The following is a 19,104-nucleotide window of genomic DNA, read 5'->3' on the forward strand; positions in this document are numbered from 1 at the left end:
TATTACGGATTATTTATTTTAGGTGGATAAAAAAGGGCATGTGTTCAAACGAAGCTGAAATGATGAATGTGAAGTAAAGGGTCCATATTATTTATTAACACACGCCCCGAAAACCTTTCACCTTGTTTGAGGTGACTGTTGAAGTTGCAATGGGTAACATTAATATTCTTGGAGCGTGCGTTAATACACATAAAGACTCCGCCCCCCCCCAATTTCACTATACATGTAACTTGTCACACTAATACAAGGGCACCTCGTTCGTTTGTGCACCTCGTTCAAAGGGCCTTATGCACGGGTCGACAGGTGTATCCCAGATCAACATTTTCAGCTTAGACGATTTGTGAATGGCAGCACTGTAGGAACCAATATATGGATTATGACGAGGTCCAGGAATTCGGGGAGGATTTCAATCAGAAGACAATTAGATTGTTGAAGGAATACTAATTTTCATTAATGCACACTCGTGGGCGGGGCTGGTAGGGGCTTTAAGCCTGGGACAAGGGCTTGGAGGGCCTATCATGTTTTGTATCTCTAAGACACTGGCACACTGAAACCATGGACTGTGAGGAATAAGAATCCTCAGTGCTGACACTAATGGTGAGAAAAAGCGAATGTTTTTGAGGGGCTCTATGTCACTTCGTTTCCTCCCAAGAGCGTGTAAAAAGCACCACAATGTACCCTCAACGCTCAGGAAAGCGGTCATAAAAGCTTTCATAAAAATCAACTACTTCCCCGGTCCAAAAAAGGGAAGCAAGCAAGCAAACAAACTAACGATATCCACTCCCCCCCCCAATTTGGTTCAGGATTCGCCAGCCAAATAAATAGCTGGCTGGACAATAATCTCCTTTTGGAAAGTGCGTGCCGCAGCACCATTTGAGGGCGCACTTTTCAGTGAGCCAATATGGCAGCCGTCATGGAGGGATTCACGGGCAAATTCTGCAGGACATTAAACTTAGCTCGCTTTTCACTGAACAGCTATCAGAAGGGGATGCAATCCATGAAACTTTTTCGTGAGTATTATTGACCCGTTTCGTAATTTGATTGTAAGACCTCCAGCAGTCCTTTAACGAAAGTTAGTACTGCTGAATCAGTCATGACATTCGTCATTGCCGTAACTTAGTATAGCTTATTTATTAGGCTAGTAGTACTACTACTAGTACTAGGCCTAACATCGCGTCGACATGCTTGAATCTGAACGGAGCTGAACAGTTAGCAGAAAAATCATGCTAACTTTAGCAGAAAAGTTGCCAAAATTAAGCACTATTTCACGGCGACGCTTGGCCTGGTTAAACAGTTTGCGAGGGCATAGCATAGAGATTTCTATTTTTACGTCAGTAAGACATAAAGACATAAAATTTACATTAACCCTAACCATGCTGAACCCATCAGCATTGTGCAGGATTTCAGTGGTTCCTAGGCTAGGGGGTTAGGGGTATGCTCAACTATGTAACATTAGGCCTAACTGTTGGCAAATCTTTCCTAGACTGAGTATTGGCAGTGCTTGCTGCTGACGGTCTCCATTAAAATGTGCGGAGCCTTTGTAAGTGTGAAATCACATGACTCAGCAGCGCTGTAAAACTAGGCCCATGTGAACATTATATGTAACCTGTCATGCCTGTTTAATTAGACATCATTTAATTCACACATCTTGCCCAGACCATGTAGGCCCAGGGGCAGGTCAAGCTATACAGAACAGCCAATACCTACCTTGAGGACTATAGCGCATTTATTAATCATTTAAGTAATTGCAAGGTGAATCAGTCCAAAATTACCTTTGCTTTAGCCAGGTTTGAGCATGTTAAGAAATGTTCCTAGTTAAACATGTTCAGTGCAATGATCGAGGGATAGAGTCTATAAACCTTTTCGGCATTCTAATTACATCATTGGATTGGATGACAAGCCATGCATTTTAATTTTTATGCATGAACCAGCAATAGAGTGATTCTACCTCCATGAATAGAGTAAGTGAACTAGTCAAAAATCAAGTTATAAGTTTCTTCTGAATGTTTCTGAAGTACCTGCTTATCAAGTTGGAGACAGATGCATACAGGAAACATTTTCAAAGTAACAAATTTTCAAAAGTCTGCAAAAAGAAAAAAAGGGCCATGAACTGGGATACTTCTGTTGACTTCATGAGGCCCCTTGAACGAAGTTTAGATACAAACTCACAAGAAGCACTCCTTTGTTACTATAGGCTGAATCATGAATGTGATTGGTCAATGTGGGATGAATGAGCCTCAAGTTATGATTCTGATTGGCTAGTACTAGCTCATTGGAATTCATGATCTTAGTCCAGGAGAGAAACTGGCGTTCATGGCAGGCATTCCCCAAATTTTCTTTTTTTCCTAGTTCGTTGTAAAGTTTTACTTTCATGAATAACTATTCCAAAACCTACATGTACAATTCAACAAGCTGTGAAAACAGGATAGCTTGATTTTGAGTGAGTGATGAAGTGGACACAATGTTTTGCAGGTATATTTCTTCCATAGGCATGATAGGGTTTTGCATAACAATCTATTTCTTGTAGGCCCTCGAATCCCATGATGGATTGTAAATGTTGAACAGGTTGACAAAGGAGTCCGTTCGGGAAAGGTGTTTCAAGAAAATGTGAAATCTGACCATTTTGGGGCAGTCATGGCTGTTGAAGATACAGTCAAAATGGTGAGCTTTTGTAGGGACTAACTAAACAGTTAATAAATGTTAAAGTATGGATGGAATTTTGCCTTTGGGATGAATACGATATGACGAGTAAGGATCATGCAATAAATGTTAAAGTATGGATGGAATTTTGCCTTTGGGATGAATACGATATGACGAGTAAGGATCATGCAACTGCTTTTCTCTCAAAACTTCACAGATACGTTGAGGAACTGTCGTTCACTTCATCTACTACCTAGGCAACATCCCTGTGTCCAGTGTGCAGGAATTCCATTAAGGTACATGTGCTGTCCTTAATGCTCTCTAGGAATCAGGCGTGCAACTCTTCCTCGGATCAGCTGATTTCCTCATTTTTATTTACACTCATGCCATTGAAAATTGAAAAACACCATACAAAGTCTTGCAAAGATTGTAATTTCCTAATTTTTTTGTCAGAGTCCAATGCATGCCTGAGGAATAGTTCTAAACTTGAATTCGTGCTTAGTCAATGGTTTTCTGGAAATTAGGGATTATAGAACCAGGGAAATCTGTCAAAGAGTGTGTAACATGCAGAGAGTGCAAAGTCAACACCAATTACTACACCTGTGTGTTTTTCCCCCTAATTGTTAGGTTGCTTAGATGTACGTCTTCAGCATCTAGTTCATCCGTGGTTAAGCGTGAAATGCCAACAGGTACATAAGTGATATCGTTTTATCAACACTTGACTGCTCTTTCAATGATATGCAAGCTAAGCTGTGCTCTCTTAAAGTGCAATAAAACCCAAGGTGGATTTTTCTGACTACCGCCTGCTCCACTTCCTCCACTCCACCCATCCCCCCCACCCCGTAGATGTCATCCAGAGGGTTGAATCCGAGATCCAGTCCTGCCCCAGTCGACTCTTTGCCATCGTACACCTCGCCGGCCAGCAGTTCAAGGTCACCCCTCATGACCTCATTCAGATCCAGCAGCACATAGTGGCTGACGTTGGTGAGAGAATCACCCTCAGAAAGGTGGGACTTGGACTGCTCAATTTGTGGTTGGGTGATATTCCAATTTTTAACAAAGTCCTGAACATCCCCTCTACCACTTTAGTTCCATTTTTGAAATTTCAGTTTGTGGTTGAATAGGCAGTAGTCCGATCCATTAAGCCCCGCCCCATTCTGCTCTGACCAATCACAGCTGTGATTTATGTCCGACATGCGAGCAAACGCATATGTGTGTAGTGATGTAGTGCAGCATTAGCAGAAGACAAAGCGTTCAGTGGGCGGGGCTTATTTCTAACCACGCACAGCAGTGATCGGGCGGGGCTCATTTCTGACCAATCACAGCTGTGATTTATGTCCTGACATGCATGCACAAAAGTCTGGCAGAGGGCGCAGCTTACTGGATCGGTCTATTTCTCTGAGGTCCTTAGAGCATAAGCTCGAACAATAAAGCCATTTGCTCTGTTGTAAAATTCATTATTTTCGTATTTCTTCTCAGGTGTTGCTGGTCGGTGGGGACAACTTTACTCTCTTAGGAAGACCACTCCTAAGGTATAAACCTTCCAACATTTCAATTGTTAATCTGATTAGTGTGGAAGAAAAATATGCTTGCATCTGACTTTGAATATACAGGTGTCTTAGATAAAATGTTCACTCAATTATTGCGCATTCATTTACATATTTTTGTAATCAAATATTCAGAAATGAAAATAATGAAAGGGAAAAATTTCAATTATTTTATCACAAAATAACAGTCTAAGAGCATATCTTAAGGGTTACAAGTGATGCACTGCCCAACAAGACCAAGAAATCGACCTTCTGGTTTTCCTATTTTCTTATTTTTGGCTGGGACTGGGGGCATAAATCCCCAGTTGGGACTGAACACCAGCTGGACTCCCAACCTCCTCCTAAAACTAGGGGACAGACCCCTGTCCTAAAACTCAGAGGCACACCATAACGTAAAGATATTTTTTTGTATTTTTGTGGAAATTGTAGCATAACTGTATATTTGATTGAATGGAAGATCAAATATTCAGGTAGTAGAATTGACTCGGCCTCGGGAGACTGACAGTTGATTCAACTGAATGGTCTTGTTTTTCCTCCACCAGTCCAGAGAAGGTGAGAGTGGAAGCTACAGTCATCGAGAAAACCAAGAGCCAGAAGATTGTAGTCTTCAAGATGAAAAGAAGAACGCGGTACCGCAGATATTATGGTGTGTATGCAATCGTTATACATTGTATGAAGTCCAGGCTGATTAAATGATTTTGTTTTGTCTAGAAGGGTTTATTTCATGTGGGTCAGACCATCAGATAATGAAGGCTTCGGTGCACACCCCCACCAGCAAAACCTCGCCAGCACCCAAATACATGGTTCTGGGATAAAAAATTTGATGAAGTTTCACATGTTCCGTCAAGTTATGTTCTGAACGGTTTTAGTGACGGATGATTTTTGAAAATTCTCGCATTCCCACTAATCATGTTTAAAAATCTGACAGAAAGTAGTCAGGCCGTTGTCACGGCAAGCACTTTCTTCCCGCTCCTTCTCGCAGAGAAATACGCCAGTCTGTCTGTGCTGAGGATCAACAGCATTGAAGTGGCGCCTAAAGTATCCTAGCAGTCGGGACGCTCGGATGGCTTGGGGGCCAAGGCTTCCATCCAGCTGTAGCAGAACGGACAGAGTTCACGTCGCGCTCAAAGCTTGGCAGAGAGAACTGCTGGGAAAAACGTTTAGACGGGCCTGGTTGCCAAGCACCCACCCTTCACTTAATGAGGCAGTGCCTCATCTACTCTTGTGGCCAAGGTTACGTGTCCGTTATACACATGTATTCATATCCAGTTTTGAATGAGTGGTGTAAACTCTTGAAGAGTTTGTCATGTGCTTCATTTTTGGGAAAGGAAGTAAGGAACAAAATGATCAGCTTGGAGTGTAGTACGTGTGTTTTTTCTGTAATTTTACACTCATAAATATTTTCCAAAAGGGAAGATCTACCGAAGGGGGATATCTTGCCTTGCTTGATATCTCTATTGTGCTGCTAGTTTTAAGTCATTAATTATGGAATCTGTATAGAAAAACAGCTAGTTGAGGCCAAATGGAAACTAACTTCTTGTCATTTATACCCTCTCTTGGTGTGGAGTGATTAATTTTACGCTCAACTGGGTGACAAGTCTCTCAGTTAAAGGCCGGTTCATACTTCAGGCAAATGTGGGGGCGTAGCAAATTTGACGTCATGATAACTTTGCAGTGAAAGTTTGCCCAAGTTGAAATATGTTTAACTTTTTGTGAATTTGCAATGCAGATATTCTGATCCTGACGCCATCAATTCGCATTTGTGCTCGCTTTCGTGCGGAGCATGAACCGACCTTAACACTTTATCACTGCAGTGATGAAGCCGAGTCCTTTCACACGACCATTCACAAGTAACAGATTGAACAATGATACGAGTATACCTTCATCATAGTTCATTTTAATAGCTTGTGACGTCGTTTAAGACCGGATGACTTGTTACGGACGTGTGATAGGATTGTGGGGACTTGTGATAGACTCAACTACCAAACTGCCATGCTGTACAGAATACTGGCAGATAATTTGCAGGAAATAATGAGAAATGTTTAACTTTCAATTTGTGTTGTCCCTGAGGTATGAAAGTAACCGTAATAAACTTGGGAAGGAATACATTTCCTTTGCATTTTGTTTGCATGTCAAGCCTCAATACAAACAATTATGGTTGTTGCTCGTATCTGCACTTTAAAATGATTATGAATACATATAATTTTAATAAAATGTGTTCTTCACTGGGTTATTAAAGAGAATATGGAATATTTCATTGTTACAGAATACACAATATTTTCCGTGAAATTTTCAATACTTTTTGATAAAGATATGTGTTTTAGAAATAAAGTTGGTTTCCAAAAATAGATTCATTGTTCAAGTGACACTTCATTGTTTACAATAACTTTGCTTAAAGTGATTTTGTTTCAAAGATACAGTGTGTTTTAACCCTGACCTTCCTCAATCCTTCAAAATCCTTCAGGCGTTTTGGAGGATTTTGGAGGATTGAGGGTGAATGGCAAGGTCTTGGATTAGACCTTGTGTTGTTTTTGCTTTGTCAAGCACAAATTCAGCCTGATGTTGCTTTGGAATCAACCGCAAAGCTCATGAATACCATTCGCACCGCCTCAACCTAATGACAGGAAATGCCAGAGGATTTTGAAGGATTGAGACACTAGGTACACCTCTGAAAAACATTCTCAAGAAATTTTGGAGGATTGAGGCTGAATGCAATTATTTCATGTCGAAAATCGGAGGATTTTGGAGGATTGAGGATGGTTCCTACTAACTAGGCCTAGGGAGTTGGGGATAAAGATTGAAAACAAATAAGGCTAATCAGGCTTATGAAAAACAAGAAAATATGGCATATATTTAATATTTACCATTCCCAGATGTTTAAAGTGATGCCTCACAAATTTTGTTAACTTCAGGAGCCCACGTGCAATCAGATTTGGTTGTCTGGCCAAGAAAACTTTCAAGGAAATATACACTGAAAACGACTAAAACGGCAAGGCTCACAATACTGCCCCTCTTTTTACAGAAGAGCGGGACCCAAATGTGGAAGACATGCCACTCATTCTACCACAGTATCCTCCATCAGCTTCCTTAGTATGTCAGTGTCACACCTGATCACCACTTTGACCTCCGGCCCCAGTGGCAAGCCCTCTGTGTTCTTGACCCTCCGCACCATCTGACCTCGGGTGACCCGGCCCTGCAGCTCCACCATGACCGGGCAGGTCAGCGCTCTCAAGATCATTTCGGGCCGGAGGGCCACGGCCATGGCCAGGCCGTCGCACACTCTGAACACCTTCTCGTGACTCTTCAGGTAGGTCAGGAACCGACCATGGAGGATGGCCGACACAAACTTGGCCTTGGCAGTCGGGGTGCTTGACCATGCCTCAAACCAATCCTGTGACGTGAAGAAAGCAAGTGTCACTTTGCCACAGGTGGCGAATGTAATGGATTAACCATACGCTGCCAGGTTCAATTAACCACTACCAGCCGGGGACTCCGGAATCGGAGCCGTATGGTTTATATGTGTGGCCGGGGTCTCCGAACTCGGACAAAGGAAACAGGGCCCTGTAACAAAAGACCGTACTCCGAACAAAAGACCAGGCTGCTGGGCATGACCGGCATTTTTGACTCTCAAAAGTGGTGATAATCCAGCGTTATTTTGAAACTGTATACCAGGGTTTGGGGTATTTAGAGCAAGCGGATTACCACCGGGGACAAAAGCTCTCCACCACCGCAGCGATGAGCCACACAGCACCGCTGCATGCTAATCTGGCCCCTATTGAAAAGAGGTCAGCAGTGCAATGAGCCAGGTTCGTGAACAAAAGACAGTTGTATAACACCGCACAATCTGGGCTCTGTTTACAAGGCTGCAGGCCTGGCTGAAATATTCCGGCGTCAATGAATGTCACCTGTCAACTTAGAGTAGTGCCTGAAGATTACTCCGTGCGGCTACAAACGACTGTCAAATGGAATGATGAATTGTTGAAGGATTTTGAAAACGGAAAAAATGATAGTCATGCCGGCCCAGCATCCTCAACGTTGAAAAGTGCCCCGGTCCGAAGTGGTTAAAATGGCTGTGCACAAAAACGGGCCTTTTTCAAGATTTTTCCATTCTTAACATTCTTCAAAAATTCATTACTTCATTTACTGGACGTTTACACCCACATGACTGACTGTCTGGTGGCTACTCTAATCTGACAGGCAAAATCTATTGTATTTCAGCTAGCCTGCTGCCTTGTAAAGAAAGCCCAGATGGGGCGGTGTTGCATAATTTTCTTTTGTCCTCGAAACTGGAGCAGTTTGCTGCTGGCATCTTTTTTCAATGGGGCCAGATGAGCGTGCAGCGGTACTGTGTTGCTCAGCACTGCAGCGCTGGAGAGCTTTCATCTGTGGTTGTATAGTGTTTCAAAAAAAGGACGGATTACATGTACCTCAGCTATTGACAACTGAAAAAATGATCAAGTCCCAGCAGCTCGGTCTTTTGTTTAGAGTGCGGTCTTTTGTTACAAGACCCGGCTCCTTTGTCTGATTTCGGGCTCCTTGGCTATGCGCCACCCGGCATGATGTGATTAAATACAACACCCTGACCTATAGTGACCTGTGCGAGATCACTTGTGAGAAATCTCTTATAGCAGCAAGTTGCAACTTTGGTGAAGAAATGAAAAGAGGTTCCATATGGCCCAAGAAGGGCTACTGACATGACTGAAGGTTATATTGGTAATTCTAGAAATTTGGGGTCTTTTTTTTTCGTGTCCCTGTAACATCTGACATATGAGTTTGCAAGTTCTCAGCACATTTTCTGGTTTCCAAGAGTGAAGAAATAATGCAACTTACCTGCCAAACAAATAGTAATAGTTTGAAATCAATTTCCGGTGATATTTCCATGTCAAATAAGGTCAGATGTAACCAGGACCCAAAATTGTCACACTTTTGGACCCCTAATTTCTGGAATTACAACTGAGTAGTACAACTGAATCTGTGGCTGGAAATCACACGTCAAAAGCACCCACTGGCGAGCAGCTACAGCCCCATGCTATAGCATGCAACTATTGACTGCTCCAAGTGGTATAGTAAAACTAGCCTCCCTCGATGATCCACGGAGCTTCTAATCATCAAGGAAACATAGAATGCATCCTTGAACACTGACTGGGCTAGGCTTACTGCCGCACCAAGATGGAGCAGTCATTATTTGTTCCATAACGCCTCTCCCACAGATTCTGCTTAACTTGATTACTTTGATCTGCGTGCATACAAAAGGTACATCTATTTGAAATAGAAATATGTCAAAAATATAACAGAACTTTTCCAAGTTCCATTCTTCTCCAAAATGTTTGAACCCAGACCAACAGGAACGTCGCTGGGAAAAAGAGTTTAATTCTGGGTCATCCATTTTTGTCATATTTTTCACAATCACGTAAAAAATACCCTTTCCTCTGATCCCCCCTCTTCCCAAAGCATATGCAAGAGAAGGGTTAACAAATACCGCACTGATCTTTTTCCAAGTTTATGGAAGCGCGCACACTGCATAGGCTGCAAATCCCCTCCCCTCCTAGCATGTGTTCTGTGCAAAAAACCTGGATGACCCCTTACCCAAGGCAGTCCATTCTGAAGGCAGGTCTCCCATGCCACAATGACGGTGGGACACTGGACGTCACTCAGCAGTATGTGAGCAGCTTCGGGGTCTACGTGGAAGTTGAACTCTGCTGCGTCTGTCTCGCTCCCTGATCCTTTGGAAAGAAAACCAAGAAACATTAACCCACACATCTAAACTTGTTCCAGTGGCACAGCATCGGTCGTGAGAGGGTGTTAATCCCAATATTTGTAGTAAGTGCCCCTTTTACCCGATCAGTGGCCCTTTCCCACTATAAGTACCTTTTTCACAAGTGCACCTCTTGTCCAGTGGACTTAATTAATGTTGCATTTTAACAAGCCTTTTGCGAATTAACATCACTGATGCCTACTCCACACCTGATGCTTGAAAACAATCACAAGTATGCAGCGCGTTGCTCCATAAGATACTGTTGCTAGTTGAGGGCGCCCTCTTTTGTCAATGCACATACATATAGCCTATAAACTAACCTGAAGCGATGTAATTAGTGTGGTGATACCCATCGGTAGCAGAACAGGGGAGGGCTGGGTAGTTATATTGCCCCCACTGTTGGTGGTACCATGCACACATACCCATGAACTTGAAACCCTATCGGCCATGAGTTGAGGCACTACCTCACCAGCAAAGGAGAGACAGGCCGGGTGGGAAGTTTTCCCAGATGGACTCATTCATTCGGAAGACAAAATGATGAAAAATATTCTATAAGTCTGAATTAATCTGGATAAGGGACAAGCTCACAAAATACTGGTCGGCCATTTCAGACTCCCTAAAACTACAGGCTCGGATTTTTAGACTTTTCTTTCAGATGAGTGACACTCTGACCTTATGGGCATACATGCTTGGCTAGACCAGTCCATTACCCTCTGTGTTGCCTCCCATGATTACCAGCTTCTTCAGTCTACCGGTGAATCCCGGATCCAGTCGTATGGCCAGAGCTAGATTGGTCAGTGGTCCGATGGCTAGCATGGTCACTTGACCAGGGTGCTCTTTGGTCAAGCGAAGCATGGCGTGGACGGCGTGCTCTGATTGGACCAGATCGAGACTGGGAGGGTCTGGGTCGGGCACACCCCCTAGGCCATCTGAACCATGGACATCATGTGCTCGTTTGTTGTGGAGATTCAGCAAGGGCACATCTGCACCTTTGTACACAGGAATCTAGATTTAATAAAGATTTTTATAGTGGACCTTGAATTAGTTTTAAAAGAAATCAATAAAAAGTAAAAAAAAAAAAGATCTGTAAAAGCCGAGTGAGAACCTTTACAGGGATCACAGGATGAAGTTTCTCCAGACACTTTTATTCAATTTTAACATTCTTCTTAAATATCTGAAATTATTTTGACATGCTTTTGGAGTTTTCCTTATATGAAAACTGTATTTTTTATGCCCTGCTTTTCTGAACAACAGAGGGCGCTGTTGCTGTGATGTCAATCAAGGAAGCCACTACCAAAGATCGTATAGCGCCAAAGGCGCAAGATGGATAACTCTGCCTAAAAGGTGTAATCACCATGGGCGCCATTTGAGCAAGCGATACGCCTGCGCGGTTTACAAAAATGCTTCGGCACAGGCTTACCAGGTGCCTGCCGCGGCACCTGTACCTAAGCAGTAATGTGCATTGCGCAGGCGTATGGCTCGCTAAAATGGCGCCTATGCGATTACGTTTTACGTGAATTCACGGTGAAGTTCTCCATCTTGCGGCGCTACGCGCCGCTGTACGATCTTTGGCCACTACTGGGTTATAGTTCTGTTACAACTGTGCAACCAAAATTTGCTCATTGAAAAGATTTTTGAGAAGGGGTTGCTTGTTGCCATGTGCTCACACCAATGAATCAACAGTAAAAACAAAATTCGGAACAGCAAAATACCCAAAATTCTGGCAGTTTCTTGCATGTATCAATGCAGCAGTGATGACATCAAGTGTTTGCCCATCAGTTAATATAAAATCCAATAAGGAATAAAAAACACCTTAGAAATAGCACAATTACAATTGAAAATGAAATTAAAACAAACGTGCATTATCGGACTGAAGTAAAAGACCGCATTGTATAGACCCTTCAAGACAGGAGTTTGGTTCTGCAACAATAAAGCATTTTTTTAGTGACGTACAGAACTAATGCAAAATGTCACTCTCGGGCACAATCAAGCAGCACATGTATAAATGGCTTAGGACTGACGGACCCTTTCGGCAAGGCAGGATTAAGTTAAACTTCACACTTACATCCAACCTGTCACAAACTCTTAGCACCCTGAGAGCGTTGCGCAGCACATTATCCAAGTGCGTGTTCCCAGCAACACATGTGATGGCTAGTAAGTCGATACTGGGCTGGGACAAGGCCATCATGATTGCTATTGCGTCGTCGACACCTGGGTCGCAGTCGATCATCATCGGTAGCTTCTCTGCCATTTTATATCCTGACAAATATTACCCAGCCTCCTACTAGGTCTACCAAAATAAAGAAAGCGTGGCAAAGTTCAGTTGAGCAACTTCATATCAGCTAGGCCTAGTCCAAATTGCGGAAATCAGAAAAAAACACCTAAAATATATAATATCGATTTTGATTACTGAAGTGAAGTGTATAGTTTGCAGCCATTTGGTAGCATTTTTTTCATATGAACAGTATGAAAAATAGTCAGCGCTTAACAAGTCAAACTGACCTCCAGGAAAGATTCTACAGCCTAGCTGAGGGCTCTGGATTTGCTTAGCACTCTGGTTCACTTCGCTCGCACGACAATCGAGTACAGAGTTACACTTTGGGAAGATGCCACGTATATTTCGCTGACCTCCAAAATTGATCAGGCAATTAGTGCTGGCTCTCGATTTCGATTAAACGCTACCGACTTTAGGCCTTATTCCTCTATGTGTCAAGTACACGATGTACCTATCTCGTCGACCGCACCATGTGCCCTTGATTGATTAACCCGCTTGACCCGGCCGGCGGTACCGGGTACCCAGCTCGACCTTGAGACATAAATAGCCAATTGATAGCGCCCTCAGCCAATCAGAAAAAAAAGCGCTTTATTATATTCAACTCACGGTTTGAAGGTGACGGCTGATTACTGCAGATACTTGACAAGATTTTGTTCGAGTTTTGTTGTCGTACTGATCAAGAAATGATTTAATACTGAACATACCGTGAAAGTGATACGTATATCAAAGTATAAAGGGGGTGGGGTTGGACAGAACTAGACAAAAGTAGACCACGATCGTTTTAATTGCTTGCCCACTTCTTGAAAATGACAAAAAGATTTCCAGAAGAGTTAGCTTTACTTTAGGATTGTTCTAGTTTGAGTTGCTTTATTGGTCAAGTTTTCAATTGTTGGAATTATTTCAGACACTATCCACTAAAATGGATTATACTAAAAAACTTAAATGCTGTTCATCAAACGGAACGTCCCTTGTTTTCAACCTGCGAATTAAAAAACACAGCAAACAGGTCTGCTAAGTTACCATCCTGCAGAAATTTATAACCACTGTGGAGAAATAGCTGATGCGGCAAGAACATACTACTCCGCAATGCTAGATGCACTGTCATAATAGTGGGAAATGCATCCAACACAACTTCTCACCCCCAATATAACTGTGCCGTGATTCCAGTCAAATCTAGGTTATTCATGCTGGTTTTAAACACTACAACAGGAAACCAACAGCCACTGTAAAAGTGTCCGCAATCACCACAACTAGACAACTGTCCCTGAATGGTGTTTCAATTGTTTCAATTAAGGTTGGTACCTACTTTGTTAAAAAAAGGATTAACAGCCTAGCATGATTCCAAAAGACTTAATATAATGACAGGTATAAATGAAATAACTACTACACAAAATGTTTCTTTGCAAGCACTGATTGAAAACTCGCTCATTAATGCTTGAAACGAGTAACAAATATTTGGAAATATTTGGGGATAAAGACCTAAACTCTTTTTGTATGAAGTAGAAAATGGTGTTATGAATGCGATCTAAACTACATGTACTTGTAAATAACCTTTTCAAAAAATTTTCATTACCTTTGAAAACACCACACACCAGTATCATTTCGAACACAAAGAATTACATGTTGAAGTAACAAACGTTGAGACATACACACTTGACAATAACTTTTTGATTTTCTAATTGAAAAATGCACTTAGTGAACGTTTAGCAATTTCTCAGCTTTACCTCCCAAGTGAGGGTGCTCTTGATGTGATGCCTTTACAGGAAGACACTGTTCAGTTTGGGACGTTTTCTGATAAAATCGTGAACGCCAGACTTGCTTTTTTGGAATGATCCGTGAGGAAACATTGGTCCCAGGCCTACTGCCATAAATGGAAAATAAAAACAAATCTGGGAAGAAAACAAAATATTGGACTGCAAAGTATTCCAAATTCTGGCTAATTTCAGTGCAGAAATAACTGTAATGATGAGCTTTTCTGCCATAAATGACATCACAGTTTTGCTCATACATATGCAAATTTGCATCATTGCAAATATGAAAAGGGTAACAAGCTGCCCTCTACATAGTAAAAACAAAGTGGAGAACTCATGTTAATGGGAAAATGCAGAGCAACTAAATAAACTGCACTGAAAAATGACACTGCACGAGCACTTTGAATACAAAGTGTAAATCTTGTTGACACACAGATGGCACACGTTCTTCTGCACCGTAGTTGTGGGGACGTACATGCTCACTCGGTATTTCACCTATTTTCTGGGGACCAAAAGCTGTCTGACGACAAAGAAAAATGTCCCCACCACTCAGTCCAAATTCGCCTAACAAAAGAACTTATCTCCTTAACACAAGAACACGTCCCCTTAACGTGGTGAATGCCTGCCCAAGTAGGCTCAACAGCAGTGTCACTAATCGGTGGCTTTGTCACACATAGCGGCGAAGATGTCTGTGTCGCACTTCTTCACGACCTCCACCGTGGGCCCCACTGCCAGCCCCTGGACGTTCTTGATGACTGGGACCATCTGGCCGCGGGTGGTTGTCCCTCTCAACTCCACGTGCACAGACATCCGCTTGGATTCCATCACCGCGCTTGGGTTGACGGCGGCAGCCATGGCAAGTCCATCGCAGAGGATCAGGTTCTTTGATCTGAGGGTGTTCTGCAAGCGAGAGACGAACTCTCTGAGGATTGCGCCGACAAAGATGGCTCTTGGGCTCTGCTTCGCTATCCATGCGTCAAACCACTCCTGCGTCGCAAAAAAGGGGAAAATCCTCACTTGACTTTATCAAGATCTGAAAAGCCAACAGTAGGTAAGGTTTGTTGCTCTGCTGAATAATTTACTTTGCTGCACTAATTGGTTCAATTAAAAAACTTAACGAACACTAACGTGTAATGTGTAGAAACAATTAACCTGATGAAATGTTTGTAAGAACTTGAGTTCAAGACAGCTTCCTAACACAAAAAAACGTGATCCTTACCCAGCTCAGTCCATTTCTCAAGCACGTCTCCCATGCTACGACCACTGTTGGACACTGGACACTGCTCAGCACAATGTGAGCTGCCTCGGGGTCCGCAAAGAAATTGAACTCGGCTGTGTCAGTTATGTTTCCATACCCTGTGCAGAAAATAGAAGACAACATGATGAAAAATACTCTAAAAGTCTGAATTAATCTCGATAAAGGACTAGCTCACAAAAATAATGGTCGGCCATTTCAGACTCCCTAAAACTACAGGCTCGGATTTTTAGACTTTTCTATCAGATGAGTGACACTCTAACCTTATGGGCATACATGCTTGGCTAGACCAGTCCATTACCCTCTGTGTTGCCGCCCATGATTACCAGCTTCTTCAGTCTACCGGTGAATCCCGGATCCAGTCGTATGGCCAGAGCTAGATTGGTCAGTGGTCCGATAGCTAGCATGGTCACTTGACCGGGATGCTCTTTGGTCAAGCGAAGCATGGCGTGGACAGCGTGCTCTGATTGGACCAGATCGAGACTGGGAGGGTCTGGGTCGGGTACACCCCCTAGGCCATCTGAACCATGGACGTGTTGGGCATTACTTTTGCTGCTGAGATTTAGCAACGGCACACCTGCACCTCTATACACAGGTATCTGGATCAAACCACCAAAAAACAAAACAAAACAAAACAAAAAACATTCGGAAAAGCATCCGGATTTAAAAAAAATAGGATTCGGGAGTTTTTTCAAAGATGGTTGCAATCATTGGTGTTCTAACTGTTTGAAGGCACAAAAGAATCAAAGGTATTTGTTGTGGTTTTTATGGTTTGTTTAGTACATTAGCAAGATGGACTCATAAATTAAAACACTTCCAGTGGCGTGTTCAAGTTGGTGGCCATGGCAAAGTCACTTGGGCCATAATGGCAGAAGTGTCCAATGATTGCAGGGTCGGCTGTATGATTTGGAAAGTAACGGGCTAAGTCTGAAGAAGTGTGGACTCACAAGGGTTTTATTTTCAGACCAATTGGATTTATGCATTTTTTCCTTCCCACCCCCCCGAAGAAATATCAAAAGATCCAGCTGGCCTCAAGAAACAGCAAGCAGGTGGGGATGCCAGACATGTTCTTTTTTACTTTTCTAAATGAAAAATTGAAGAGGACCTCAACAAATTTAAAATTGAATTGGAAGAAAAGGGAGGTTTTTATACACAACTGCCCAGTCTAAGTGCATTTGCAGTGAAAAAGTTTCAGATCAAGCTGAACGAGTGAATGGAAATTTCACTTTGGAAGGCATCAAGATTGAAGAAGAGTCTTTGATGGGAACATTGTTGGTAGGTCAGGCAGTAAAACTTCACACTTACATCCAGCCTGTCACAAACTCTCAGCACCCTGAGTGCATTGAGGAGCACATTTTCTAGGTGTGTGTTCCCGGCAACACATGTAATGGCTAGTAAGTCTACACTGGGTTGAGACAGAGCCATCATGATGGCTACGGCATCATCAATGCCTGGGTCGCAGTCGATAATCATCGGTAGCTTCTCCGCCATTTCAACAGACCGTCTGCAGGTTAAACCAGATAAGACAAAATGTTACAAAATTCCCTGAACTCATTTCACTTACAATGACACTTTTGTGCTTCCAAAACATTCCCATTTCTCTGCTCATCTGACTTGCTAGGATTCTTCATTGCGCTTTTGGACGGTCATTTTGCTCCATTTCCACTTAACCTCGTGTCACTTCCCCCCCCAAGGACGACCAGTCCTTTGTTGAATGATGAAGCTTTCATGAAACAAAGCTACACCTTGGCACTGTGACATGGATTTATTTAGGAGTGGTTACTGATTTGTCACACAAAAAAAATCAAGCACACTGACAATTTTTGCCAACACAAAAATTTAGGCGAAAGAAACAGTTTTGCTTTGCTGGAGAAAACCACATCATCAGGCAATGCAAGACAACGACGATCAACCCCAAAAGTGATATAAACAGTGTATCAATCAACCAAAGAGTGCACACAGCTCTTTGGTTTGGATAACCAATTTTGATCAAATTCTATAACTCCACTTTATATGGTTGAGGAGCATTAACTTCCCCATCTGCATTAAAAGAATAAGAAAAATTTGTTCCTTGACCGCATGACTTCAGCATGGTCTACACTTTTTTGGTTGGGATTACCACAGTCATCGACCTTAGACGTTGGCCCTTAAACCTTTTGAGTTTAAAACTGACAGTGTGACTCCACAGTGAAGACTATAAAAATAAAGTTGAAAAAAAAAGTCTATGTTAGTCTTGCTTAACTAAAACAATAACCGGCGGGCTAGTGAAAATTCCTGCAGGGTGGGCTGGTTAAAAAGTTTAAGCTCGAGGCCTGGATTACCGTATTTTTTAGCCTTTACAAAAAAAATTCCATACATAGACACCACTTATTTTCCCCTGCAGTTGTTTGTTAGCCATAAGAAAGCGATAACATGTTCAAAAAATTCATATTCAGCAGGGGAAATATTGAAGAGTTTACCAAGAAGAAGTAAAAAAAAAATTCAGTCCAGCCTCAGGGTTTGTGCACAGGTGTCAAGTAATGTCCAAACATGGAACTTTTTACCAAATTCTTTGACAAGTTCCCTAACCTGGAACTTGTGACTTGGTTGGGTAGACAAACGTGCGCTGCATCTGCCTGGGTAAAAACTAAAAGATAATCGTGGATCACATACTATCATGATGTAGACCATGGTCATACACGGTCAGATGGTGGGGCAAAGTGGTCTAAATACAAATTGCCTTTTTTTAACATTTGGACATAGTTGGGTGATATGTTAAAAAGTGCGATTTGTAGAGTCCACGTTACTCAAACTAGGACTAGTGGGGATGGGGTACAGCGGAAACGGGCTTGACCCCAACACCTATCACTGGGGCTCCTGGTAGTTTGTACACTGTTGTACTGTACTACTAACCTACATAGCTTCTGCTAGATACTGCAAACAAACTCCACTAATGGGATATTAGGGGAGTCAAGTTGGCAAGGTAGTTCTTTCCTCGCCTTCCACCTCTGTGGTCCCGGGTTCGAATCCCGGCTTGGTCCACAAGTGGATTGGGTTTTCAGTCCTTACCTGACTCTGTGGGTTTTACCCAGAATATTCCTCTGGGGTTTTCCTCCCACCTCTAAAACTGTAACTGCTTCTTACTGTCTCCCCTTTACTGTTGTTGGTGAATATGGGTCATTTGGCGGCTGCCTGAGGTGCCCTTGTATGCCATCGGCTAAACCATGTTTAAATGTATTCATTGCTCCACGCTTAATGTCTTCATTGTACAGTGCATTTGAATATATCTATATGAAATTTGCGCTTTAAAAATGAATAAATTATTATTATATGCTGCATATAACTTAGCTAACTTGTAGAAGGAAAAAAGGGGCAAACATTGCCACTTTTTCCTTCCCAAAATGCCTTTCCACAGTTGTGCAAAATCAGCCATACTGTTTAGTGATACGGCTTACGCCCTAGTCCCCCGCGAACATACCCCTAGAACTGTGAGGTCATGGAGGTCCAACGTCCACCAAGCTCGTCGGAGCGGGGCGGTACCCCACAGTCACCGACAGTTCTAGGCCGGGGGTACCCCGCGAACAGAAGATGCAAAATAAACTGCCGATACAACATTGGCGTAGAACTCACTCACTGGAACTTGGAAGAAAGACAACGCGTGTTTTGGTCTGGAGATTAGAAATTAGAGATTAAGTATTTCTTTCGTTTTACTGGCCATTTACATGTACATGTACCATTTACGTACCTGGGATTGTCGTGGATAAGAATAGCCACCGCGATTACCAAAAAAAAAAAAAAAAAAAAAAAAGAAAGAAAAAAAAAGCACAAGTCTCGCACAAACAACTTTAACTATGTACGACCCAACCATAGCATCAGTCCCAACTATAGTCGGGCCCGTCCCA

General features: G+C 42.6%; 3 protein-coding genes across 14 annotated transcripts; 1 reads left to right on the top strand and 2 right to left on the bottom strand.

The window, feature by feature from the left end:
* The first annotated feature begins 856 nt into the window (after positions 1-856).
* On the top strand, positions 857-6,537 carry LOC110981411 (uncharacterized). 2 transcript variants are annotated; one of them, XM_022238970.2, is made up of 7 exons: positions 857-1,010; positions 2,858-2,936; positions 3,268-3,329; positions 3,487-3,647; positions 4,120-4,172; positions 4,730-4,833; positions 5,170-6,537. In XM_022238970.2, exons 1-7 carry the CDS (start codon positions 902-904, stop codon positions 5,232-5,234), a joined length of 633 nt encoding a protein of 210 aa, XP_022094662.1. In that variant the 5' UTR covers positions 857-901; the 3' UTR covers positions 5,235-6,537. The 2 variants fall into 2 exon arrangements, with proteins under 2 accessions (XP_022094662.1, XP_086999432.1); XM_087143306.1 differs by lacking the exon at positions 857-1,010 and adding an exon at positions 2,170-2,472.
* Positions 6,065-12,778, bottom strand: LOC110981410 (uncharacterized). 7 transcript variants are annotated; one of them, XM_087143302.1, is made up of 5 exons: positions 12,571-12,778; positions 12,008-12,232; positions 10,653-10,947; positions 9,774-9,910; positions 6,065-7,578 (listed from the first exon to the last, which is right to left on the bottom strand). In XM_087143302.1, the coding sequence occupies exons 2-5, from the start codon at positions 12,191-12,193 to the stop codon at positions 7,243-7,245; spliced, it is 954 nt and encodes a 317-aa protein (XP_086999428.1). In that variant the 5' UTR covers positions 12,194-12,232; positions 12,571-12,778; the 3' UTR covers positions 6,065-7,242. The 7 variants fall into 7 exon arrangements, with proteins under 7 accessions (XP_086999428.1, XP_022094660.2, XP_022094659.2 ...); XM_022238968.2 differs by having other exon boundaries at positions 12,008-12,223; positions 12,445-12,778; XM_022238967.2 differs by having other exon boundaries at positions 12,008-12,226; positions 12,445-12,777.
* A 195-nt stretch (positions 12,779-12,973) lies between these two features.
* Positions 12,974-19,067, bottom strand: LOC110981408 (nucleoside hydrolase-like). Of its 5 annotated transcripts, XM_022238952.2 has the most exons (6): positions 18,948-19,019; positions 17,792-17,849; positions 16,529-16,727; positions 15,525-15,822; positions 15,188-15,324; positions 12,974-14,955 (listed from the first exon to the last, which is right to left on the bottom strand). In XM_022238952.2, exons 3-6 carry the CDS (start codon positions 16,712-16,714, stop codon positions 14,620-14,622), a joined length of 957 nt encoding a protein of 318 aa, XP_022094644.2. In that variant the 5' UTR covers positions 16,715-16,727; positions 17,792-17,849; positions 18,948-19,019; the 3' UTR covers positions 12,974-14,619. The 5 variants fall into 5 exon arrangements, with proteins under 5 accessions (XP_022094644.2, XP_022094646.2, XP_086999426.1 ...); XM_022238954.2 differs by lacking the exon at positions 17,792-17,849 and having other exon boundaries at positions 18,948-19,067; XM_087143300.1 differs by lacking the exons at positions 17,792-17,849; positions 18,948-19,019 and adding an exon at positions 18,837-18,841.
* Positions 19,068-19,104: the final 37 nt, after the last annotated feature.

The sequence above is a fragment of the Acanthaster planci genome, linkage group LG11 (genome assembly GCF_054643075.1).
Source record: "Acanthaster planci isolate LZ-2023a linkage group LG11, COTS_SCS, whole genome shotgun sequence".
NCBI classification, from domain to species: domain Eukaryota; kingdom Metazoa; phylum Echinodermata; class Asteroidea; order Valvatida; family Acanthasteridae; genus Acanthaster; species Acanthaster planci.